Source organism: Phalaenopsis equestris, unplaced genomic scaffold, assembly GCF_001263595.1.
Source record: "Phalaenopsis equestris unplaced genomic scaffold, ASM126359v1 Scaffold000382, whole genome shotgun sequence".
Classification (NCBI taxonomy): domain Eukaryota; kingdom Viridiplantae; phylum Streptophyta; class Magnoliopsida; order Asparagales; family Orchidaceae; genus Phalaenopsis; species Phalaenopsis equestris.
In genome coordinates, this window is record NW_018164824.1 from 25,410 (window position 1) to 52,877 (window position 27,468).

Sequence of the window (27,468 nt, forward strand, 5' to 3'; positions counted from 1 at the left end):
TTCAAAGTTCAGAAATTGCAAATAAAAGGTAAAACGTGGCATTAATAGGGCTTATTTCTATAAACACCAACTTCATCAATCCAACTCCATAACAAAAGCCTCTGCAGCATTTCAAACATTATCTACAAGTAAAAACATATTCAACAAACCATATTTGTACCAGGCTTCAATTTCTAGCACCCCTTTCGCTGAGTTCCGCCGCCGCCTTCGCAGCTCTGCTGAGAGCATCAGACACCCAAAGAGCTCCGGCGGAGAAGTAGCTGCTGTTAATGATAGAGCTCCCGACGGCAGCCGCCGCCCTCCCAGTTGCAGAAACCACGGTTTTAGTCGCCTCCCTTACGTGATATCTCTCGTCGACTGCAAGAACGGCATCCAAACCCGCATTTATCTTATCAGTGAGACCGATCCTTTGGCTCACGTCGGCGGCCTTCGATGCGGCGCGGGAAGAAACCTGATAGGATTCATCGAAGGCCTTCGCCTTCTGCAACGCGTCCTTGCCAAGGATGTAGCCCTTTGCTAACATCGTCTTCACCACCTCTTGTGTTATGTTTATGGCCTCTCTTGGTGTGGTGGTGAAGAGATCCGCATGTCTCTGTTTGGTTTTAAGAGTGAGAGAATTTGAGGTGAAATCTCAGATCAATGGTTGTTGAATCAATCAATCTAGATTAATAGTGTTTAATTTCATATCCTCAATTGTTTTCTAAAAGAAATGTTGAGTGAAATGAAAAAAGAGTGAGGCATTTGCATACATCAACCAATTCCTGTGTATTTACACATGTACTATCTAAGTTTTGTTTTTTACATTTATACCTCCCAAATCTTTCATATTACATAAAAATACCACCATTTCAACTTTTTAAAAAGTAAAATGCACATTCTCGAGCATAGGTAAGGTTGTATATGTAAAAATTGCAGTTTAGGTGTTTGATATGTAAATACATACAACCTAATTCCTATTTATTTATATATCTCACCTAAACTTTGCTTTTTTACACTTGCACCTCCCAATTCTTTCATAGCACATAAAAAATATCACCATTTTAACTTCTAATAAGTGAAATACACATTTTTCATGCATAAGTATTAGGTAAGGTAGTATGTATGTAAAAAATTAAGTTTAGGTGTTAGAAATGTAAATACATAGGAATTGAGTGGATGTATGTAAATCCTCAAAGAAATTTTAAAGATACAAGTCAATTAATGTTGAGATTAGGTTTCACTTTCCTTTAATCCAAACAAAATCATAAGAAAACCATATTTGGGTTACGACGAAGTGTTGCAAAAACTCAATCATTGAGTATCTCGGGTTGTTCTAACAAGCTTGAAACAATGCATATTGTAATAAAAGAAGAATATTAATGTTTGTGTACAAAAACATACCATTGTCTCATCATCATCATCCAATCTCCATGAATGTTGTTCCCAAAAGCTTGAAGATTCTTCGTTGTGTCCCCAACGAGATATGCACACTTGTTGATCTATTATGGTGGCTCCCTAAGAAAATTAAGAGCAGTTAATGTGGTTAAAAAGATGAATGGCCAGCATTCAGAAGAGAAAATACACATTAGGGCAATCAGCACTCAGATTGATCAACTTTCTATCTAAGAAGGTTTAACCATAATCAATCAACATGTTCAATTTATACAGTTGTAAAATTCCTGTCACTTATTGATGTTAAAGAAGGGCTGTTAGGGATCACTTTAATTTTTATTTTTTACTTTTTTTTTTGGGTAGGGTATTTACATACTTACCACCCAATTCTTATGTACTAACATATCAATCACCCAAACTTCAATTTTTATGTAGAGATCAACATATTCTTATGTTTTCGGCATAGTTGGGTGGTCTGAAGGGAAAAATTGAAGAGGCGGCTGATATGTTGATACATAGGGATTGGGCAGAAGTTATGTAAATCTCCCTATTTATTTTTATCTTGTTTTGTTTATATTTCACTTTGAAATAAAAAATATTTATTAGTGGTGGTTATTTTTAAAAACATTCAAAATATTTAAATGTCATTTTGAATCTTTTCAAAAACAAGTAGATTTGTTTCAGAAATAAAAAAATAAAAACGTTTAAAAAAATGCATCAAATAAACTTGTTCAAAAAAACAAAGAAAAAATAAAAAAACAAAAATGGTCCCAAATAAGCCTCAAGTATAAGTATATATGCTCCTCTGAATAGGCCATTCAATCTTAACATTTTAATTCAAGTTGATGTAGACCATATTTCTCAATAGCATTTCTTTGAGCTTAATTAGAAATAAGCAAACAACTTCAATTACATATAAAATTTCGTTATTATTCAAAGAGTTCTAACACTTGAATGAACTTGAAGATCAAAATGTAATTCAGAATCAACTTGACACAGCAATACAATTGTGACACAATTTGAAATGGATTCGAAAATGATGCAGTAGGTTGTATAAAAGTTATTTTTATCTAGGATTTTTCAAGAGGTATTTGGATTTTCTTACGGGACCGATATGGTGAGACGATCGACTAGTAGAGAATACCATGAATTGATAATAAATAACCATATTAGATTTTAGGAAAACTACCACATAATTCTTATGTATTTACACATTCAACACCCAACGTTTGATATTTACACTTATAACACTTGGGTGTATTTCAATTTTAAAAAGATAGTGATTATGGCATTTTTGATGTGAAGTTAAAAATCTGAGTAGCATGCAGGTAAATATGAAAGTTTAGGTGTTAGATATGTAAATAAATAAGAATTTTTTGGTATTTATGTAAATGCCTCTAGATTTTATTGTCATCAAACATTCTTATTACCCCTATGTTTCTATCTTGAATTCTTACTGCTTGCTGACCATCCTCTGCAATTCACCAATAACAGAGAACAAATTCATCGTATTAAAGATATAATAGGGAGAAATCAGCTGGCCATAATGCAGGAGAGGAATTCACTGCATTTGGCTGCAACTTCATGCAGTGAATGGGAATAGTAAGAGGTGGGAAAGCACTCTCAAAACCTAGTCTTCGGATGCATGAATAAGAGATGATAGAAATAGAAAAGATACTAGCATTGGCTGCATTGGATTAATATCCCATCATGAAAATGGACAACTATTTCACAATGAACTTGACACAACAATATAATTATATTATGTTTAAAAAAAACAAAAGAATGATGTGAAATGTTGTGAAATTAGTACGATTTTTCAAGGGGAATATAGAAATTTTTTGGATTGTTCTATAAGATTAAATCTAATATCTTCATCGGATTTATGGTGAGATGATTAGAAGGAAAGAGATTATTAAATGATAAACAAATATCTTAATTAATTTATTTGTCAAATCTACTTCCCTTAGCTTCCTTTCTCTCTTTCGTGTTATTTTCTTTAGTTTTTTCTTTGAATTCAGCAAAAATAGTAAGCAAATTCATTATTTAACCACTAAAATTAAATGAAAAATAAAAAATTAAATTGCTAGGGTCCTATAACTGGATGATTAAATAAAGGCCCTTCACGGATGATTAAATAAACGGCTAAAAAGTAGAAGCTAAATTAATTGCTCTAGGCCACGTCCAGGGATGTAAACGAGCCAAGTTTGAGCAAGCTCAAAACTTGAAAAAAAATTGATCCAAATTTTAGCTCGTAGCTTGGCTCATTAATTTCGATTCTATCTCAATCCGAGTCAAAATTCAAATCAATCTTCTTGTGATTAACAATCGTCGAGCTAAATTCACAGCCCTAGCCGTAAGTTACAACAACTCATTAAAAAGTTAGTCAAGACATAATTCCTTAAATTTAGAGAGCAATGAAGTGACATCCTAATGCATTAATATGTTCTCAATGGTGCCTTGGTTTAATTCTAAAACTATCCAGGCATAAATTAGCCGTCGAACTCTGCATTCTTTCTCAAATACATGAAGCTTATAATATGTAGGTGTTAGATTATTTGAAACACTTGATTTTTAATAGGGATCTTCCATGTTGCTTTCATGTGGACATAATTCCTCACCAAATTTACTTTTTACATTTATACTAGCCAAATATCTTACATGAATTTTTTAAATACATTATAAAAAAATTAAGATAAAACCAATATGAAAAATACTATTATTTAATTATTTAATTATATCGAGCCAAAAAAACGAGCTGCCAAACACGAGCGAACAAATCTATATTTGTGTTATACTTGTTTATAAATTGACCTCAAAAAAATTATTCGTGTTCGGCTCACTTGCTTAATGAATGACTTGAACATGAGCTACTTAACGAGTCGAACATATGAACCACGAGTATCTTTGACAGCCCTAGCCGCATCTTCCCTTAGCTTCGGTTTTTTTTTTTTTTTTTTTTTTTTTTTTTTTTTTTTTTGTAAATCAAATTTTCATCAAAACAAGCAACATGGAACATCCCTATTAAACGTTGTTGAACATATAATTCACAGGCCACATGAAAGCACTATGAGCATTTGTTAATAAAAAAGGCAGTAATAACATTCATATAAATCAACTTTTGTTTTAAAAATGATTTTTACTTATCTCCCTTTTCTCATTGTGATTTGCTGGTAACAAATCCCCAAATCAGTTTTTGAAAAGATCATATTAACCCAATCATCAGGTTTAACATATCATTTAATCTCGTTATGGCAAATCAAGTGATGTGATCTTATTAATTGTTTGACTACTCATGAACATCCTCCAAAATCCTTCCTTTTTAGGGTAAAGGAGACGCTACACAATCTACTCATGCACTCTCTGATAAATTCTTTCCTTAATTGCTCATCAACACGTCAATTTAATACAATGAATTCAGTCGGGTTTATCATATAGTGAAAAAAAAATCGTAAACAAGACCGCATCAATAGGATCCTAGATGTTCCTACATGACCCTAAGTCACGGCAACTCATTAAAAGTTCATCAAGACATAATTCCTTAAATTTAGAGAGCAATGAAGTGACATCCTAACGCATTAATCTATTCTCAATGGCATCTTGGTTTAATTCTATAACTATCCAGGCATAAATTAGCCATCGAACTCTGCATTCTTTCTCAAAAACATGAAGTTTAGAATATGTAGGAGTTAGATTATTTCAAACACTTGATTTTTAATGCAAAAAGCTCATTAGGTTCGATAGAATTAAAAAAAGAAAATCATTGTACCATTGTCCTAAGTAGATCTTTTAAAATACCTCACATCTGAATGGTTCTGATAAATTCTTTCCTTAATTGCTCATCAACACGTCAATTTAATACAATGAATTCAGTCGGGTTTATCATATAGTGAAAAAAAAATCGTAAACAAGACCGCATCAATAGGATCCTAGATGTTCCTACATGACCCTAAGTCACGGCAACTCATTAAAAGTTCATCAAGACATAATTCCTTAAATTTAGAGAGCAATGAAGTGACATCCTAACGCATTAATCTATTCTCAATGGCATCTTGGTTTAATTCTAAACCTATCCAGGCATAATTTAGCTATCGAACTCTGCATTCTTTCTCAAAAACATGAAGTTTAGAATATGTAGGAGTTAGATTATTTCAAACACTTGATTTTTAATGCAAAAAGCTCATTAGGTTCGATAGAATTAAAAAAAGAAAATCATTGTACCATTGTCCTAAGTAGATCTTTTAAAATACCTCACATCTGAATGGTACAATCAAGCTCAAAAAGCCATCAGCAACATCAAATGGTAAAAACTCACGCCACATCTTATCAAGATATATGGAAAGTTGAATGGGGCAAGACACATTTGGGTTATTTAAATTATAGTTTTGTCCCCTCACGCTACTTTATAGGGTTCTGGGTGTAGCTCATCTTTTAAATTCATGCGTTCAAAAGTTAATTTGGCAGGATTCATGCAACTCATGCTATTGAAAATAAATTTGCTTTTTTTTCATGTTTAAAGTATGCCTGAAAAATTGATATGTTCTTCCAATGAGGTTCTATCTTAGACAGGGAAATAATATATCATATGAGGTTCAAAAAATTTTCAAAAAAAAAAACTCTCAGAACATATGTATCTTTTCATCAAAATTCATTATGCCCCTTCATGATCTTTAAAATCTTCTTCGATATTAACGTGTTCCTATTATGGCATTCATTCACAAAGTACAGCCCATTTGGTGACATCAAAATACAGTCATCAAAGTAATTTTAGATATTGATGTAGTAACTAATAATTTTACATTTAATTCTTTGTTTTTATGAGAGAATATTTTCAGATTCCATCAAATTAGTTTTTGCTTGACCATCTTTTTCATAACTTCATAGGAGGGTTAGTTAACATATTTATCTCCGCTTCCTATGGCCCAAATGCCTACTTAGATGCTCAATTTTTATGAAATAACAAAACATGTAGTGACTGATTGAATCATTGGAATGGCAGCCTGTAATCCAGTATGAAATAACATTTTTAACAGATAAGCTTCAAAATAATGAATATTTTATTAAAAAAAAATTGGCACATCTATTAACACAAAACTAAAGCTATTTGAAATAACTAGAAATCTTATTTTTCAACTTCAAATTAGATATTACTCTTGCTCAATTTTGTCTTCATGGCATGCAAAAAAAAGAAAAAAAGAAGAACAGCTAAAATCGTAAATTATTTTCTTCTATTGGCAACATGTTCAAAGTTGCATGTACAGAACAAAACAACAGTTCCAAACGCAATAGGTTTATTCTCAAACCAAATAACAACTCTTTTTTCTTTCCTGTGTATGCGCCAAAAAATCATAGGAGCATTTAGTATTTTACATACATAACACACAATTCTTATGTATTTACAACTCTTTTTTCTTTCCTTCTATGTGTATGCGCCAAAAAATCATAGGAGCATTTAGTATTTTACATACATAACACACAATTCTTATGTATTTACAACTCTTTTTTCTTTCCTTCTATGTGTATGCGCCAAAAAATCATAGGAGCATTTAGTATTTTACATACATAACACACAATTCTTATGTATTTACACATCTCACACCTAAACATCATTATTTACACACATAACACTGTACTCTTTAATATCAATAAAAAAATAGTGCTATTACTACTTTTTAAAGTGAAATACGCCAATTCATGCATAGGTTTAAAGTACCAAAGTGCTATGTATGTAAATATGAAAGATTAGGTGTGAGATATACAAATACAAAAGAATTGTGTGCTCTGTATGTAAATTTCCCAAAATTATAAACAAGCAAAAATGCCTATTTTTTTCTTAGAGAAGTTTTTAAAAGAACTTACACTGAGCAAAACTGCAGTTTCCAAGGCATGAGGTTCTTTAAATGTTACATACCCAGTAGAACCATAATCTCCTAATCTGCATCCACAAAAATCATAGAAGTCGTCATTAAATGCATATGCAGGAGACAAGGAGCTATGTCTAATAGTTTAACGGTGAAGATAGCATCTAAATTTTAAATTCAAATAAGAACAACCTGCTGTTTATGAATGGCAACTAGGCTAACTTTCTCTTTCTTCATTAGCAGTCTTAAACAAATTTCAAAACAACACAGAGCATTTGTCCCCTTCTACTACTTGCAATTTAATTTCTGAACTTTCTTCCTTTTAGTATTAATCTATTACATTTTATTGGTTTCACTGTTTTTATTAGCTCAAATTGGATTTCCCATATAATTCCCATTCATATTTTTGTTAGCACAAATCAATGTGCACAAATGATTTTTCAAAAGACTAATGGTGTAAAAATTGTAACTGATTGACCCCCACCAATAGACCTATGAAGCTTTTGAGTTAAAAATGTGTTTGACCACTAATGCATGATCAAGACCAACTCGGCACACCTTAAGCTTACATTCCCTAAAAAATTGTATCAAAGCTAATGGTACTAATGGAATTGAGAGGTTCATATATAATGGTGGGTTCTATCAAGGTTATGAGAAGTTTAACAGAGGGGACTCACAAAGTGCATCCATAAAATTGAGTTTTTGGTATATAATAATTAATAAAGCTTCCATTTGTGGGAGAATAATAGATGATTTAGTAAACTCTCATATGAGAGGAAGATTGTTAAGCATTGTGAAGCTTTGGGTTTATTCTTATAGATCAGATGAGAAAAAAATTCAAAAAATACCAAATGATTGGGTTTTGCTCGAATGCTTAAATTTTTGGGTTGAATATTGGGTTTGATTGTTTGTTAAACGAGCCAAATTTTGATCCTATTAGTTCACACTCACCAACATATGCTTTCATAAAGGATTGCAGAGAAGTTATGAAACTCAAGTCATTTTTAGAACATTTAAAATTAAAAAGAAAGATATACTAGTAATTCATTTTTTTTTTTTTTTAGAAAATGCTAATTCATATACACCTATATACTTACTATCACATGCAAAGTTATGCTCTTCTCCACATACATGTGAATTCATAATAAGGTATACAATAGCCAACATCAATATATACGTGTGACAAGATGCCCATCAAAACATACTAAAAAACTTATTTGAAAGAGAAAATCAAAAATGATTTATAACCATGCCATTGGTTATCCTGCGAACTAAAATTTTATTAAATTGCCAATTCTGCATAACTTAAGTTAATTAATACTAAAATATAGAAATTCTCTCAAACAAAAATTAAGATCCTCACCTTCATAAAAATAAAAATAAAATAAAATTAACATGATTTCAACTCATATAGACTACTCATATTTCATGGTTAAAGAAATGCATACTAAAATATCTGAAACCCTTTCATATAAATAGATTAGAAATCTATCGTCTAGTCCAGCACCTATAATTAAAAAAAAATGTTATCTTTCATTTTCTAATTGTAACAAAACCCAAATCTTATTTTTAAGTCCAAAAGTATTAGACCAAATGTCACATTTATAAAGGGTGTACCTAATGCGTTCAAGCTTTTCCCAAAGATTTACCAATAGATGAATCAGAAATGATACCATGAAAATGATCTAAAGTTCTGTAAATTCTTTTTTATCTAATAACCAATATTTGATGCAAGCGTGCTTGTCTAATGAAATTTGAGTTTTTTGGGTTTATTACTGGCATGAACCAACTCAAAGTAGAGGTCGTTTATTTAAATATTTTAATTCATTATCATAGATAAAAGCCAACGCATGAGGAAAGAAGATGAATTGCTCTTCTTCTCAGCTTTTTTATTTTTTTTTTAATTTGGTCAAAATTTATCTTCTCTTTATCACAAGCAATTTATTGGGTTGACAACACTATTTGTGGGTCTTCAATAGTATTTTTCCCACATAAAAGAAATACGGTGTATGGGTGCATTTGTTTTCTTTGTAAGACAAGCATTTGTAGCCCTCTTTTCCTTTTATCAATTTCTGCAGCAAACTTCCTTCCATTTTACAAGTTAAGCATCATATAAGGGCCTTGATGCTTAGAATTTACCTCAATGGCACGTTGACAAACTTCTCGAGCAAGATGCCTTTGCAAGAACTAATTTAAAATTGGTTTGCGCTGGTTTTATTTCAAAAATCGAATACCATCCAACTGTTTTTGTTAGGGGCATTTACATTTACGCCACCCAAATCATTCATATCACATCAACAATATAACTATATTAACTTTTAAAAAGTGAAAACACCATTTCAAGCATAGATAAGGTGGTATGTATGTAAAAGATCAAAGTTAGCTAGATAAGTAAAGAGATATGAATTGAGTGTTTTATTATTATTATTATTTTTTAATTTTTTTTTGTTAAAGCCAACAGAAGCTTCTTCATGTAATTTAACATACATCTATTACCCTAAAGCTTAAACATCTTTTCGGCGCACTGTCATAATTCTATTCGTTTTTTGACTATCCCAAAATAAATCTAGTTTGTTTCAAGATCCTCCTCTAAATTCAATTGGGTGGTTTGCACATGCATGTATGATAAGGAGACATTTGGGATCTTTTTTTTCTTTTTAATGCTTTTACTTGAAATAAAACATGTTTGTTATGTTATAACATGTTTAGTTGTTATTAAAACACTCAAAACAACTTTAAATGTTTTTAAGTGTTTTTAAAAATAAGATAATTTGTTTTTCAAAATAAAAAATAAAAATATATGAAAAATACACTAAACAAGCGTGTTTTTAAAATAAAAATATATGAAAAATACGCCAAACAAACATGTTTTAAAAAAAAAAGTAAAAATGAAAAATTAAAAAAATCCCAAACAAGCCCTATGTTTACGTGTCTATAGGCGTACCATTACAAAATGCATGCTGAGCATGCACAAATAATTTCATATGCCAAGGAAACACTGGAAAATCTTACAAAGATTGTAGAGTACTCTCACCTGATAATCTCTATGTGCTCGATAACACCAGAAAAAGAAAAGAAATCGTAAAGATCTCTCTCTGTAGTATTTGGCGAGAGGTTGGAGACCTCAACTATATAAAGATTCTCACTCATGAATCTGCAATGAATCAAAGAAACTAAAAAGCTTTATGCTTCACTAAATCATATGGCAGCAAAAGCAGCACGACTTACTATGCTTCATCTAAAAGTAAAAGAAAAAAAACTAATAACAATATAAAATACACATGAGTAAACTGTTTAAATGATGCTTAAGAGGAAAAGCTATGATGTTTACCAACTTCAAAGAAAGATTGGGCTCAATATCATTTGCTATAATGCAAAGCCAAGTTACCCTCGGGCATGATAGCAAGCAATGAAGAGCAGTTGTAATGAAAAACCATACTCTATTATTATATTGAGGCATTTAGATACATACCACATAATACTTATATATTTACATCTCTAACACCCATATGTAACACTCAAAATTTTAACATCACATAAAAAACACAACTATTAGTAACTTTTTACGAGTATAATACACGTTTTCATTTCATGCATAGATTTATGACATCAAAGTTTTGTGTTGTCATGTCATGTATTAAATCTACAGGATGTATATTAAAAAGATTGATATTAAATAACCTAATTAGAGGAGATCTAATTACAAGAACTTTTATATATTAAAAACATTCTTAATTTATAAAAATAGGAGTGTATATAAATATGTAACATATTCTTTCAATTGAGGAATAATAAAGTTTTTCCGTCATATGGCATAGAGCTATGCACGACAAGTCGCCCTCCTCTGTTCGGCTTCGTTCCCCACACCCGAGTGGGGTCTTAACCCTTATCTATCGTCTTCGTCGAGGTCAATCATCTTCGTCGAGGTCGATCGTTGCGGCATTCGTCTTTGGCCTGCAAAAACCTACATTGTGTTGTCCGTTGAAGCTTTCTCTTCGATCTTATGTGTCGTTCGTCGAAGCAAGTGCAGCCTTAAACCTTGACCGTCTATGTCGTTTGGCATTAAGATAGTTCTGTCTGCATCGTGTGGTCCCGAAGACACTAATCAAAGCTTTCTCTTCTTCTTGCGACGGGATTAGGGCATTCGTTGAAGCTTCGTCTACTTCAACTTCTTCGTTGGGTTCATCTTCATCTTCGTTTGGAAGCAATTCACATGCTTCGTCTTCATCTGGAAGCAATTCACATGCTTCGTTTTCGTCTGGAAGCAATTCATATGCTTCATCTTCGACTGCACCGTCTTAGTCTTCAACTTCGTCTGCTTAAGCTCCATTAGTTAGCCTCAGGGCCCCAACTGCAATAAGGGGATGGGTTGTGCTTTCGTCCATGGAAAGATTGAGTTCGACTATAGGTTCGATTGCATCTCCATTGAACGTCTGGAAGCAATTCAGGGCCTCAATTGCCATAAGGGGAGAGGTTGCGCTAGCGTCCCTTAAAAGATTGAGTTCGACTATAGGTTTGATTACATCTCCATTGAATGTCTCAATAGTGTCGTTGAGTTGAGGACTCCTTGAATATTTTGTGATAAACATGGACGGTGAAAAAAAAAATGTGACAGGTTTAGTTTCATCGGTAGCTGAGATTACAGATGAAGCATCGATTATTTTTATTGCAATAAACCTATGAGACTCCATCTAAAAAGTATTTCTCAAGAGAGTCGCCTCATTGATAATCCTCCATCTGAGACTGATTCGAATTATTTTGAGTGTATGATAGTGGATGCCCAGCTTTTAAAAATACGGAACTCCATCGAACCTAATCAATCTAGTTATATTACTTATTGTGACTGTGTTATAGTGCGATGAAGGACCTAGTGTTTTTGTTTCTCGAACCTAATCAATCTAGTTATATTACTTATTGTGATTGTGTTATTATAGTGCGATGAAGGACCTAGTGTTTTTGTTTCTAGAAAAGACAATATTTCTCAAATATTTCATGTAAGCAAGAAGTTGTATCGAGCTGAACAACATGATCAATCACTTAACATGTAGTGTATTCACTTTAAACGCATTTATGAAGAATTAAATGCACAATTGCCTTTCAATATTGATGTTCATAGTCAACAAGCTCAAAGAGAACAAATGACTATTATGAGTTCTCTAATTGGCCTCAACTCATAATATGAAAGTGTCAAATCACAAATATTATCTAACTCTGGAGTTACTACTTTGAGGTAAGCCTATAATAGTGTTGTGTACTATTCAAATATCTCAAATTTCATCCATACAATAACTTAGTGCTCTTACTAGCCAAAAAAATGCAAACATCAGTAAACCTCAGTCTCGGCATAAATATGAAAGTGGAACTTCAAATTGTGTGAATCAAGGCTCGATGGTAGTTTGCTACTACTGGCATGAGGCTATTCATACGAAGAAAACGTGCCAGAACTTGCTAAAAAGATTCAAAAGGGATCTAGATCACAACCAACTCACATGGTCACCACTAATAAGACCTCTCAAGTAATACTATCTCGATTTCTGCAGAGGAACATGCTAAATTCAACCAATTTCAGTAAGCATCCAAGAAATCTCCCTCTGTCACTGACCTTACTGAGTCAGGTAACAATGATACTTATCTTCTTTCTCTTCCACACAATGGATCATTTTCTTTTGCACCTTTTATAAATACCTTTTTTTCCGTCAACTTAAATATGGATCTACCTTCAATGTTATTAGTTTGGACACCATTAATGTTACACCTACACTACCTTTAACATTTGTCCTTAATTTACCTCAATTCTTGTTTAATATTGTCTATGTTAGCAAGATCACACGTACTCTTAATTGTTGTATCTTATTCATTCCCAGCCATTGTTTATTTTAGGATCGTACGACGAAGATTATTGGCAAAGGACGAGACCCATAGTTTATTCCAACAACTTATCTCCATTTGAGGCCCATGATTAATTATGACATCCATCACTATCAATGCTAAAAAAGTTATATCCTTAGTTTCAGTAACTATCATATTTAGATTGTGAGTCGTATCAATTTGCTAGACACCATCATTTGTCGAATGTTCATAAATTTAATAAAGGAATTTTTCATGGTTTTGAGTTGGTTCATTTTGATGTATGAGAATATTGTCCTATTTTAACTAATGAATGTCAATATTTTGTCACTTTTGTGGATGATTTTTCCCGCATGACTTGGTTATACTTTAAGACATCTCGATTTGAGTTACTGTCACATTTTCAATCCTTTTGTGATGAAATTAAAACACAATTCAATATTTCTGTTAATATTCTGAGAAGTGACAATGGTAAAGAATATTTCTCTGCACTTTTTCAAACATCATTACATAAAACAGGATGTTTCACCAGCAATCGTTTGTTGATACTCCATCCCAAAAGGTAGTAGTTGAAAGAAAAAATAAACATCTTATTGAGAAAACTAGAGCTCATTTGTTTCAAATTAATGTACCCAAACAATTATGAGTTGATATAGTTTCTATTGCATGTTTTTTTATCAATCAAATGAATGTCTACTATTTTACAGAATCAGATACCCTACCAAATTCTTTTTCCAACTAAATGTCTATCTCCTTTTGAATCACGTATGTTTGAGTGTACTTGTTTTGTTCGTGACACTCATCTACAAGTTTCTAAAGTAGACCTTAAGTCACTAAGGTGTCTTTCTAAGATACTCATTTAAAGAAAAAGGTATCAATATTATTTCCCTTTCAAACAGGTGCATGATTATGACATGAATCATTTAAACATTTATGTAAATACTAGGGTGTTCCATGGAAGTGACATGTTGTACGATCTGAATACAGTGAAAAGTGTACAAGGGCCACTACGCCGGCGCCCGGGTGCAGTGTCAAATAAATAAAGGTTCTCATATTAAGGATGGATGCAAGTAAAAAAATTATTCTATGAAAATACTATTAGAATAAGATCTTAGAATAGGCACTCTCATAAGAATAATAATTAAATTAGTTGATATTATGGTTCATAGGAAGATAAAACTTTATTCAATAAATTAAATAGGTTAAAAAAACTAAGGAAATTCATAACTTAAGTTTTAAACTTTGGTATTTAGGTAGGAGTCGCACTAGAAAAGATGTAGATGTAATTATAGATAGGAGTTTAAAAGATAATGTTGAAAAAATAAATAGAATTGGAGATAAGATTATAGCCTTTAAGATTGTTGTTGATACTAAGATTTTTAATGTTATAAGTATTTATACTCCTCAAGTAGATTCAGATATAAGTTATAAAAAAAATTCTAGAATGACCCAGAAAATTAATACAAATGATACATCCTGAAGAAAAAAATTTATTGAGGGAGATTTAAATGTACATGTTGGTAGAGTGGTAGAAGATTTTGGAAAATTAATGGTGGCTATGGTTTTAGAGTGATTATTGAAGAAGGTAAAACTATATTAGATTTTGCTTTAGCATTTGCTTTTGTTATTACTAATACTTTATTTAAGAAAATAGATGAACATATTATTACTTATAATAATGGATCTAATAAAAAACAAATTGATTACTTTTTTATAGGAGGTAAAGATTGTATGATCATTTCAAGTGAAAATTTAAGTACTAGACATAGATTAATAGTTTTGGATTTTAAGATGAGTTGTAAGATAAAAAATATTAGAAATCATTGTCACAGAAATAGATTGCCACCTAAAAGATACGAATAAAATTATTTTTATAAGTAAACTTCAAGATTTCCATATTTACATGTTAATGAAGAAGTGAATTCTATGTGACAAAAAGTAACAAAAACTATTAAACAAGTGACAAAATATATATTTGGAGAATCAAAAGAAAAAATTGTTATAAATAAAAATCGTTGATGGTGAAATAATAATATGTAAAAAAAGATAAAATATAAGAGGTGTTATAAAAATTAGTTTAAATGTAAAAGCTTAGAGAATTGAAAAAAATAAAAGAGGTGGCTCGTGGGGAGCCTTAGAGAACAATTTGTGACGCTAAAAATTCTGTTTTTAAAAGGTGGCTCGTGGGGAGCCTAAGAGAACAATTTGTGACGCTAAAAATTCTGTTTTTAGTGATCTTTATAATAAATTAGATATTAAAGAGGGTGAAAATATATGTAAAAACTAGCCAAACAAAGAAAACATACAAGTAAAGATTTAACTCGAAGTGTATTAAAAATGAGAGTCAAAAAGTGATTTTTTTAAAAGAAGATATTCAAAATAGGTGAGTGGGCTAATCTGATAAATCTTTCAATGATGTTTCTGAAAATATGATCGAACATAGTGATGTTAATATCGTTAATAATAATATGTTTTATTTCGCATTAGTAAAAATGAAGTTTAGGAGGTTTTAAAGAGAACCAAATGTGAAAATCAATATGACCTAATAATATCCCGATGAAAGTGGAAATATTTCGGAGATTTGGGAGTTTCTTGGCTTACTAAACTTTTAAAATTATTTTTAAACTAAAAAGATGTCTAAGTGGAGGAAGAGTATTTTTGTCCTCATTTTTAAGAATAAAGGGGATGCACAAGAGCGTGCAAATTATAGAGAATTAAGTTGATTTGTCATACTTTAAAATTATGAGAGGGTAATTGAACATAGGTTAACAAGTGATACGAATGTTTCTCATAATCAGATTGGATTTATGCCCGACAGGTCTACTATGTAAGTTATACATTTATTGAGAGGTTTGATGGAGAAGTACAGAAAGAATAAAGGATTCATGTAGTCGACCCCACTTAGCAGAATAAAGACTTGTTGTTGTTGTTGTTGTTGAAGGAGGTGTTGAAGAAGGTGCATGATCGCTGTTGATGTCAACCTCACAAGATTTTGATGAGTTGTTAATGTATCAAGCAGGTGCATGATCGCTGTTGATGCCAACCTCACAAGATTTTGATGAGTTGTTAATGTATCATATCATTAGTTCAGCTCTACTTCCACCACCAGTACCTCGGCCTAGATCACATATCACCATTGTATACTCGATAAGATCTCGCCCCCTTGATTCTAGTTCGACACCAGTATCATCTTCTTCAATGGATTCCTCTCCTGCTAATCTCGAGTGAACTATTGCTCTTCGTAGAGGTAAACGTTAATTTGTCTATCCCATTTCCTCTTTTGCTAATTCTGATAAATTATCTTCTATTTCCTGCTCATTTATTGCTTCCCTTGGGGTCCTCAAATATGTTTAACAAGCCCTATCCCATTCTGGGTGGCGGGCAGCGATGCTTGATAGAATGAATGTCTTAATTAAAAATTGAACTTGAAAATTTAATTACCCTCTGCTAAGAACATTGTTGGCAATAAATGAGTATTTATAGTTGAGTTTTATTATAATGGATTTGTAGCTCGTCTCATAGTTTGGTTAATTGTGTTATGCTTATGCTCAAATTTATGGGATTAACTATTTGGACAAATTCTCATCAGTAGCTAAGTTGGCATTGGTTCACCTCTTCTTGTCCTTGGCTGCAATGAATAATTGGCTCACACACCAACTTGATGTGAAGAATGTCTTTATGCATGGTGATCTTTTAGAAAAGGTATACATGGAGCAACCACATGGGTTTGTTACTCAAGGGGAGTTTGAGAAAGTATGTCGTCTTTGAAAGTCATTATATGGATTGAAGCAAATCCCCCTGGCATGGTTTGGAAGATTTAGTCAAGCAGTAGAAAAGTTTGAGATGTAGAAGAGTAAAAGTGATCACACTGCATTCTACTAATAATGTGCTTTTGGTATCATTCTGTTGGTGGTGTATGTTAATGACATTATTATTATTTGAAACAATGAGCATAGAATCTTATCATTAAAATTATTTCTTTGAAATCATTATTATAATGTGCTTTTGGTATCATTTTGTTGGTGGAATATGTTAATGAAATTATTATTATTTGAAACAATGTGCATAGAATCTTATCACTAAAATTATTTCTTTGAAATCAGTTCAACACTATAGATCTGAGTTTCTTGAAGTACTTCTTGAGGATTGAAGTATTATGGATCAAGAAAGGTATCTTTTCATCTCAACGGAAAAATGTGTTGGATTTGTTAGCAGAAACAAAAAAATTGTCCATGCAATGCCCTGATGCTTTACAATCAATAACTTACCAAAAATGAAGAGCCTTAATGATCCTGAACAATATAGAAAGTTAGTGGGAAAATTAAGCTACTTTATAGTGACTCGGCCTCACATTACGTATTTAGTTAGTACTAGAAGTAAGTTTGTCTTCCCACACAATCTATCATTGGTCAGCTCTAGAATAGATACTAATGTTACCTCAAAGGAGCTCCTTAAAAAAGGGATTCTATATCAGAATCATGAGCATAAAAATATTGAATGTTCCTCTGATGTAGATTGGGCAACTTCCAAGATTGGTCGTAGATCATTAATTGATATTGTGTTTTTGTTGGAGGTAATTTGGTCTCATAGAAGAGTAAGAAATAAAATGTAGTGCCACGATCCAATTTAGAATCCGAATATCAAGCATTGGAACAAGCTTCAAGTGATTAGATGTGGGTCTCCTAATTCTTGGTTGAAATAAGTTTTAAAATGACAGTTCCAACAAAATTGTGGTGTGATAACCAAACTGCAATTCATATTGCTTCAAACCCTATCTTTCATTAACGAACTAAGCACATTGAGATAAATTGTCATTTTGTTCGTAAAAAGATTCAACAAAATTTAAATTCTACAGCTCATGTAAAAATTGGGCAAGAACTAGAGAAGATCTTCATAAAGGCCCTTAATGAAGCTAGAGTCACTTATATTTGTAACAAACTAGGATGATATGTTCAAACTTATGGGAGAGTGTTATGAAAAGTATTAAGTCTAATGGTTGTATATTAGGATGTGTATATATTAGGATAATTGATATTATGAAACATAATTAGAGGAAATCTAATTACAAGATCTTATCGATATTAGAAATATTCCTAATCTATAAAGATATGAATGTATATAAATATGTAACATATTCTTTCAATTGAGGAATAAGAAAAAAAGGAAGTTTTCCTATCACTTGTATAAATATCGAACTTTAGGTGTTAGATATGTAAATACGCAAGCATTTTGTGGCACGTATGTCAATTTCCCCATAATATTTTGACTCAAAATGCATAATGTGAGTCAATAGTAAATACAAGGATGCTCCTCTCAAAAGGAATCCAACCTCTCTCTATCCAATATATGGATAGAGAGACATCCCCTGACCATGTATGTTGGCTTGGGTGTATACATGAACCCCGTCACAGCTTTTAGGCTAAATTAGAGATAAACAAACTAATTATAAAAAGATGTCATTTTATCTCATGATTGTTTTAAATATTTCACACAAAGCAAAAGCTTTACAAGTCTGTGAATTCACAAATATCCATGGTGATCTAGCAGTGCATGTCAGCCTATGGTCAGCTAATTTGGTCGGCCAACATTTTTCTTATTTGTTTAACCATCATGTTTTCAAAAATGAGGACTTGGTATCTTATTCTAGCATATTTTCTCGGGCAACAAAAAGGTGCTTTAGTCAGCATAATAGCCAATGTGCATTACGAGCATTATTCATTTTGGATAGAGCATAATATATAAAAATGCTCCAGCAAAGACACAAAGGTAAAGTTGGGTGGCCGATCTACACAATCATAAATTCTACATCATCCCTTTAAAGCATTTCTATAAAAATGAAATAGTAGTCCTATTTTTCACAAATAATAAGAATGCACGTGCACAAAGTGCTTGTCACTCAAACTTTAATAGCATCTCATATAAAGTAAGTGGATTTTTCAAGTTTTTTACTAACTTTATCTTAATTTCATTAATTTGTTAACTTAACAAAAGAAATCTTTTCTAAATTTTGTCCTTAAATTGCCATATGAGACGCAAGAAAAATTCAAATACTAAACTTTGGCTAATATTAATCTAAAGACAATTCAGAATAAATATCCAATGGATGAAATTAAATGATGTTAAATATTTTTTAATGACACAAAAGATATACAAACGGACACAAAAACATATATACATAATACATATATACATAGGATGTATGATATATTATAATTGAACATAAAAAAAAATCTTTTAGATAAATACTATATGATAGATAATACAATATTGATCTTATGAGAAGCAAGAAAAATTCATATGCTAAACTTTGGGTAATAATACTCTAAATAAAATTCAAAATAAATATCCAATGGATGAAAATAAATGATGTAAAATATTTTCTAATTGCACAAAGATACACACACACAGACACAAACACATACATACATAGGATGTACAAATAAAATAAAATATAGATCTTATTTTGAACAACAACAACAATAATAACAAAGCCTTAATCCCACTACATGGGGTCGGCTACATGAATCCTTTTTCTCCATTGCGTCCTATTTAGTATCATATTTTCATTTAGTTCTAATAAATTACGGTCATTTTTTTATAAAATAAACCCAAGTCTTCTTAGGTTTGTCTCTCTCTTTCTTAACATAAGTAGAATCTAAAACAACAAATAAACCCAAGTCTTCTTAGGTCTGTGTCTCTCTTTCTTAACATAAGTAGAATCTAAAACAACTACTCTCTTAATCGGATCATCAGTCGACATTTAATGTGACCAAACAAACTAAGACAACTCCCTCTAATTTTGCCCGTCACTAGAGCAACACCAACCCTATCACGGATATATTCATTTCGCATTGTCTCTAAGTGTAAGGCCACTCATCCACCTAATAATTCTCATCTCGGCAGCACTTAACTTAGTATTATGCTTCTCTTTTAAAGGCCAACATTCAGCGTCATAGAGCATTACAGATCTCACCACCATCTTATAAAACTTTCCTTTCAGTTTAAGCAGTACTTTTCTACCACACAAAAGACCCGAAGCATTCCTCCACTTCAACCAACCAACTTGAATTCTACTATTAATATCCCCATCTATATCACCATCGCTTTGAACAACAAACCCAAGATATTTAAATTGTTCACACCTTTTAATAATTTGATCACCCAAAGTTACACTTCTGTCATTAGAGCTACTACAACTAAAATTACATTCCATGTATTCAGTTTTAGTTCTACTCAAATGAAGCCCTTCAGACTCCAATGTATACCTTCATAATTCGAGCCTTTTCTGGGCTTTTTCTCCAGTCTTATCCACGAGAAAGATATCATCAACAAAAAGCATACACAAAGGTACATCCTCTTGTAAATGTTCAGTAAGACCATCCATAATTAAAGCAAAAAAGATATGGGCTTAAAGCCGATCCCTGATGTAATCCAACAGAAATAGGAAAATATTTGATTAATCCTCCTTCAGTTCGAAGATAAGTAACAGCTCTAGTATACAAATCTTTAATGACTTGAATATAAGTCATATCAACACCTTTCTTCTCAAAAACTCTCCAAAGGATATCTCTTGGAAACTAATTGTAAGCTTTTTTCTAAATCATAAAAACCAAATGTAGATCCTCCTTATTATCTTTGAACTTCTCCATCAAACCTTCCAATAAATATATAGCTTCCATAGTAGACCTGTCCGACATAAATCCAAATTGATTATGAGAAATCTTTGTAATTCGTTTTAACCTTTGTTCAAATATCCTCTTCCATAATTTTAAAGTATGACACATCAACTTAATTCCTCTATAATTTGCACACTCTTGTGCATCCCCTTTATTCTTAAAAATGGGACCAAAATACTCTTCCTCCACTCCTCAGGCATCTTTTTAATTTTTTAAATAATATTAAAAAGTTTAGTAAGCCAAGAAACCTAAATCTCCTAAATATTTCCACACTTAAATTGGGATATCATCAGGTCCTACAGACTTTCCACCCTTGGTTTTTTTTTAAGCCCCCTCTCTTTAAAGCCTCAACTTAATTTTTACTAATGCAACGGTAAAAATAAAACGTGTTATTATTACTAACGATATTAAGATCACTAAGATCGATCATATTCTCAAAAACTTCATCAAAACATTTATCAAATAACTCACCCACCTATGTTGAATATATTTTCCTAAGAAAAACATTTTTTGATTTTTATCTTTAATACACTTTACTTGAGTTAAATTTTTACCTTTATTTTCTCTATGTTTGGCTAGTTTATACATATATTTTTCACCCTTATTAGTATCTAATCTGTTATAAAAATCACTAAAAGCAGAATTTTTAGCGTCACGAATTGTTCTTTTAGACTTCTTGTAAACAGTTTGATATTTTTCTCAGTTCTCTAAGCTTTTACACTTAAACTAATTTTTATAACTTAATTTCTTTATTTTATCTTTTCTTACACATTATTATTGCACCACCAACTATTTTTATTTATAGAAATTTTTCTTTTGATTCTCCAAGTACATCTTTTGCTACTTGTTTAGTGGTGTTTGTTACTTTTTGTCACATAGAATTTGTTTCTTCATAAACATCCCAAATTTTGAAAACTTAAATTTTACTCATAAAAATAATTTTATTTGTCTTTTAGGTTCCCCTGTGTAATTATACGATGATGAGTCTTAGTATTTTTTATTTTACACCTCTTTAGCTTAAAATCTATAACTAATAATCGATGTTAGGTACTTAAATCCTCACTTCGAATAACTATAAAATCTTTACAATCTCGACGATTTCTTCTTCTCATAAGAAAATAATCAATTTGTGTTTTATTAGATCTGTTCTTATAAATGATAAAATGTTCATCTCTTTTCTTGAAAACAGTATTAGTAGTAACAAAATCATATGCTAAAGAAAAATCTAAAATGCTAATTTTTATAACTTAACTTCTTTATTTTATTTTTTCTTACACATTATTATTGCACCACCAACTATTTTTATTTATAGAAATTTTTCTTTTGATTCTCCAAGTACATCTTTTGCTACTTGTTTAGTGGTGTTTGTTACTTTTTGTCACATAGAATTTGTTTCTTCATAAACATCCCAAATTTTGAAAACTTAAATTTTACTCATAAAAATAATTTTATTTGTCTTTTAGGTTCCCCTGTGTAATTATACGATAATGAGTCTTAGTATTTTTTTTATTTTACACCTCTTTATCTTAAAATCTAGAACTAATAATTGATGTTAGGTACTTAAATCCTCACTTCGAATGACTATAAAATCTTTACAATCTCGACGATCCCTTCTTCTCATAAGAAAATAATCAATTTGTGTTTTATTATATCTGTTCTTATAAATGATAAAATGTTATCTCTTTTCTTGAAAACAGTATTAGTAATAACAAAATCATATGCTAAAGAAAAATCTAAAATGACTCTACCTTCTTCATTAGTCACTCCAAAACCGTAGCCACCATGAATATTCCAAAAATCTTCTATCACTCTACCGACATGTTCATTTAAATCTCTTCCAATAAAAATTCTTCGTTCAAGAGATATCATTTGTATTAAGTCTGCTAAGTCATTCCATAATTTATCTTTAGACCCTATATCTAAACCTACTTGAGCGGCATGGGTACTTATAATATTAAAAATCTTAGTATCAATAATAATCTTAAGAGCTATAATTTTATCTCCAACTCAATTAGTTTTTACAACATTATCTTTCAAACTCTTATCTATAATTACACCTACACCATTTCCAGTGTGACTCTTACAAGAGTACCAAAGTTCAATACCTAAGTTATCAATCTTCTTAACATTTTCTTCAACCCATTTAGTTTCTTGAATGCATAAGATATTAATCTTTCTATGAATCATAATATCAACTAATTCCATTAATTTACCATTGAGAGTGTCTATATTCCAAGATCATATCATAATATTAGTTTCATTAGTTTCATGGACTAACTTTTTTACCACATCCGTCTGTAATGTGGGAACCCTTGCTTATTTGAAACTTCACCCGGGAGTCGATATAGCGGCCCTTGCACACTTTTCACTGTATTTAGGTGATACAACGCGTCGCTTCCGGGAGACGCTCTAACACTTACACAATGATCAAAAAGATTTGTCATGATTTTTTGAACAAATTTTACGTTGATTGTAAACTACCTAATGCAACCCTCTATTTTTCACGTTCAGGCTTGGGACCGACAATGAAAGTATTATAGATCTTATTTTGAACATTAAAAAAAATTATTTTAGCTAAAAAACCTTCTCTGCGAATTTACGAATAGTTTAGATAGAAAATGAAAAACGTGATTCATATATTTCTCTATTTAATAATTCTAATTTTATATTGGTTTGCTAAAATAATAGAAATGCACTGATATTAGTTAAATGTAAAATTGTCTAGGAGTTGAATAAAAGGGTGAACATTACAAGATACTTATATCATATATTAAATATAGATGTATATTCAAATTATAATTAAAGCAAAATGATGGTAAAGTTGCTCTCATGGAGGAAGATATACAAAAGTTTATTTTAGGATCAATTCGTTTGACATTTAAACAACATATGCTTCTGTGATTCACTTGTACTGAATGCATTTCCAACAACACTAAAAAGGTGCAAAGCACGGATAGACCTAAAAGTAATTCGTCAGGCAAAAACAGGCATATACTACTCCTTACCATAGAAACATAATAAAGTAACTATTCCATAATTTAGTAAACTAAGTATACATGAAAAGCATGTATTCATCTTTTATTGTTTATACATCATATCTATAAATGAAGCATTTTTTTTGCTTCTCCAAAGTTAATTTATTACATTATGCGCTTCCAAAGAAATTAGGCATTTGTGCCCTTACAAATTAAAAATCACTGAAGCATTAAGAGTTGGGACCCTTTTAATTTCTATTCAGTCTCTAAGTCTCCTATTGCCAACATTGATGAAGATCAAGGTTTAGGATGCAATTTTTCTCCACTTTGCTATACCTACACCTATAACTCTCACATAGTTGCAGCATCGCCAACAATTATCGAGGATTAGCATAGACAACTATGCAGCAGAAAGGGATAGGTTAATGTGAAGAGCAGAAAGTTATCCTAGCAAAAAGAGTTGCTATCGGACAAGGCTCACTGTTCATTCAAGAAGGGTGAACCTCCAAGATGAATTAATCCCTGCCAAATGGTGGCGTTGGATCTGCAAGAGACTGGGAAAAGAGAGAAGGTGAGAGAAGAAAGCACACAAGAAGGTTTCAATGGTTCAACACGTTGGCCCACATCTATTGTAGGAGAGGAAAACAATCCATTACTGTCACAGAAAAAAAAGAACAAGATACAAGCTACCGCACTTAAGTCTCTTCTCAATAATAGAATTATAGTTTTTGCAGGCTCTTAAAAAGTCAAATAGGCCAAAGTCTTCACTAAAGATTAAGGATTATGAATTTATAAGCAAACCAAAGAATGAGGCAATTAGAGAGGCCAAAAGACTGGTTAGATTAAATGACAAAAATTAAAGAGGCCAAAAGACAAAATATTTGGAGATTCAAAGAGTGAATTTGATCAGAAGTGGAGAAGAAAATCGGGTAGAAATGCTGGGAAATAATACAGTCAATGTCTCTTTAATGATCTAGTTGGCCTTAAGCTAGGAGGAACATGGCAGCAAATCTTATGGCATATAACCGATTAATGGGACCGCAACTTGGTCAGCATTCTAGGAGTCGTTGGATAGTTCTTGGCTTTTAGCTTCGGACAAGAATGTAGTGCTACGTGGACAAGAACATGCAAAATAAAAATACAAAGTTTCTCCACTCATGCTTCTCCCACACTCGTGATGTCCCGAAATCAAAGCTGATGAAAATAAAGTTGGGATAATAACTCCACATTGTTAAGAGTTGGGGTATAAATGTTCTTTGCCTCAGCTTATCTCACAACTGAGATTCTCCAAAAATCAATGACAATAATGTTTTTTGCGTCCGCTTCGCTTACAATCGAGATTCTCCTCAAGTCAATATCAATAATGATCAATGACTAGAATAAAAAAACTCCATAGCATTAAGGGTTGGGATATAGCTTCCACTTCTCCTACACCAATAATTCTATTGCAATTACCAACAAAGGTTCCCATGAATGACTTGGCAATGTTAATGATTGCTAGAATTCAACAATAATCAAGGGTTGGTTGTAATTTGTTTTCTAAATAAAAGGTTAAAATTTCATTTGATTGAAATCACAAGCAATTTTTATATATTAGAAACAAATTTTATTTATATATGTCAAAGACTTTTAAGGATAAATAAAAGATAATAAATCAATTTTGACTGCTTGGAAAAACAATACAGTTTGCCTTTCAATATCAATTCCCGCGAATCTTTTCTTCTTTTCAAAAAACTTTTTTAATAAGCACAAAGTTACCAAATAAGCCTTGGTTAACACCAATTGACTAATTTGAATACACTAATTATACACCATCTTCCTGCTAAGGTCTTTTCATGAGCACAAAAAACAAGGTTATGCTACATAGAGATTTAAATATCAGCTTCAGCACCTTCAAGTAGTTTTCATCAATTGTTATTGCTCACATTAAAAATTTTGGTTTCAATTTTCTTAATTTGTAACAATCATTGCAAAAACACAATTGACAGGTTTTTTAGTATATTTTCACAATGCCAACATAAATTCTAATACTCATGACAATAAACAACATTAGTATTTTATATAAACAAAAGCAGTATCATATCTTACTGTAGCAAATAGCATAAAATGAGTGATGCATTGTTATATGTGCTCGTAGTTTTTTTTTCCAGAATAATAAATTCTAGGGAACTACAAAGTGGCATCATTGATAATAAACCTTTAATATAATAAATGCATGTTTTATGTATGAAAAACAAATGAAACCGTGGCTGGCTGTTGGCATCTTGTGTATTAATCCAAGAGGCTCTAGTTTCACAACTCATGTTTTAATACACTAATCATGCACATTCCATGTTATTGGCAACAGATATATTGGGGGGCATTGTTGAGGTCATAGATGTGTTTTCAAATCCACTCAATGTATAAATAACTTTCACTAAAACTCAAATGCTTGCTAATTTCAAGCTATAATTTTTCGGCAGTTTGAAGTTTTACATATTTAAGCTTGATGAAAAAAAGATATATAATAGATAAATTTACAAGCAAAAAGGTCAGTTTTTTTGGTCCTAACTACACATATGCTTGCTTAGTAACCATTTTAACTATAAGTTACTCATAGGTGAAGCCAATATGCCTTGATCCTAAGCATGCGAAAGAAACAGCAATTATGATGGCAGCAGATGACAGCAAATATCTCTCTGATGAATTGATTGCAAATGTTAGACTAAAGTACATGGTAACAACTCATTTCAAACTAGGAAGATTTATATACATGCGTTCCAATTCTTATGTATCCGCATATCTAATACCTAAACTTCAGTTTTTACATGCACACCACCTCATCTATGCATGAAAAGGTGTAATCACTTTTTAAAGTTTAAAATGATGGTATTTTTGTTGTGATATAAATGTTTTGGATGGTATAAATGTTCAAAAGCAAAGTTTACGTGTTGCATATGTAAATGCTAAAGAATTGGATGCAATGTATGTAAATGCCCCTTCTAACCAATGAGCAATCAAAACAACAAGTTAATTTATCCTGGTAAAAAAAAAAAAAAAAACTTTATGAAGATGTTCTTCGATGATAATTTGACGAGCAAAACAAGGATTTTTTTATCGGATATATAACCAAGCAACTATAGTATTCACCCATGGATAATAGCATCCATAGCAGAGGTTAATTGAGCACGATCAACTTATAATTAACTTCCATTAAACAAATAATGTGCTATTTAGTTCAGAAATATCAACAAAAGGAATTTCATGTTGAATATGGTAGTTTATAATTCTAAATAAATGCAGGGTCGGCAATTTATCATTGATTTTCATTCGAACTAATTTAAGCATTTCCAGGCTCCAATCTCTTAATTCTTCGTGAAGAAAGGCGACACAGAAAACTTCCATTTTGTCCACCCAAAAGGAAAATTCACCCCTTAACTCGTGTCCTCCAATTATACAACCAGTCTCCCAAATGTAAAAGACCGAACACGACAGAATCAGTCATCTACCTCCAGATCGAAAAATTAACACAGAATCAAAGTGGAAAACGACGCATCTTTTCCCTGAACAACATGATGAAACCTAACGACGGTAACCGAAACAAACCATAACAACCAACAACGAAACTACAAATAAATACCAATTAATGTTCGAAATTGCTTACCCTAACCCTCGGTGCTTGATGCTTGGCCGCAGCGACGACTAATGCCACTGAAGCCACCGCTCCACCGAATTAAGAACATGGACCAATGGCAAAAG

General features: G+C 31.6%; 1 protein-coding gene across 2 annotated transcripts; it reads right to left on the minus strand.

The window, feature by feature from the left end:
- On the minus strand, positions 1-27,468 carry LOC110026601 (binding partner of ACD11 1). 2 transcript variants are annotated; one of them, XM_020727599.1, is made up of 5 exons: positions 27,374-27,468; positions 10,267-10,386; positions 7,231-7,306; positions 1,381-1,494; positions 1-592 (listed from the first exon to the last, which is right to left on the minus strand). In XM_020727599.1, the coding sequence occupies exons 2-5, from the start codon at positions 10,380-10,382 to the stop codon at positions 167-169; spliced, it is 732 nt and encodes a 243-aa protein (XP_020583258.1). In that variant the 5' UTR covers positions 10,383-10,386; positions 27,374-27,468; the 3' UTR covers positions 1-166. The 2 variants fall into 2 exon arrangements, with proteins under 2 accessions (XP_020583258.1, XP_020583259.1); XM_020727600.1 differs by lacking the exon at positions 27,374-27,468 and having other exon boundaries at positions 10,267-10,405.

Coding starts and splice junctions, on each gene's coding strand:
- LOC110026601 (XM_020727599.1), bottom strand. CDS start 10,382: ATGAGTGAGAATCTTTATATAGTTGAGGTCTCCAACCTCTCGCCAAAT. Junction 1,495..7,230: donor AAACTGCAGTTTTGCTCAGT/GTAAGTTCTTTT, acceptor TAATTTTCTTAG/GGAGCCACCATAATAGATCA. Junction 593..1,380: donor ATGATGATGATGAGACAATG/GTATGTTTTTGT, acceptor AAAACCAAACAG/AGACATGCGGATCTCTTCAC.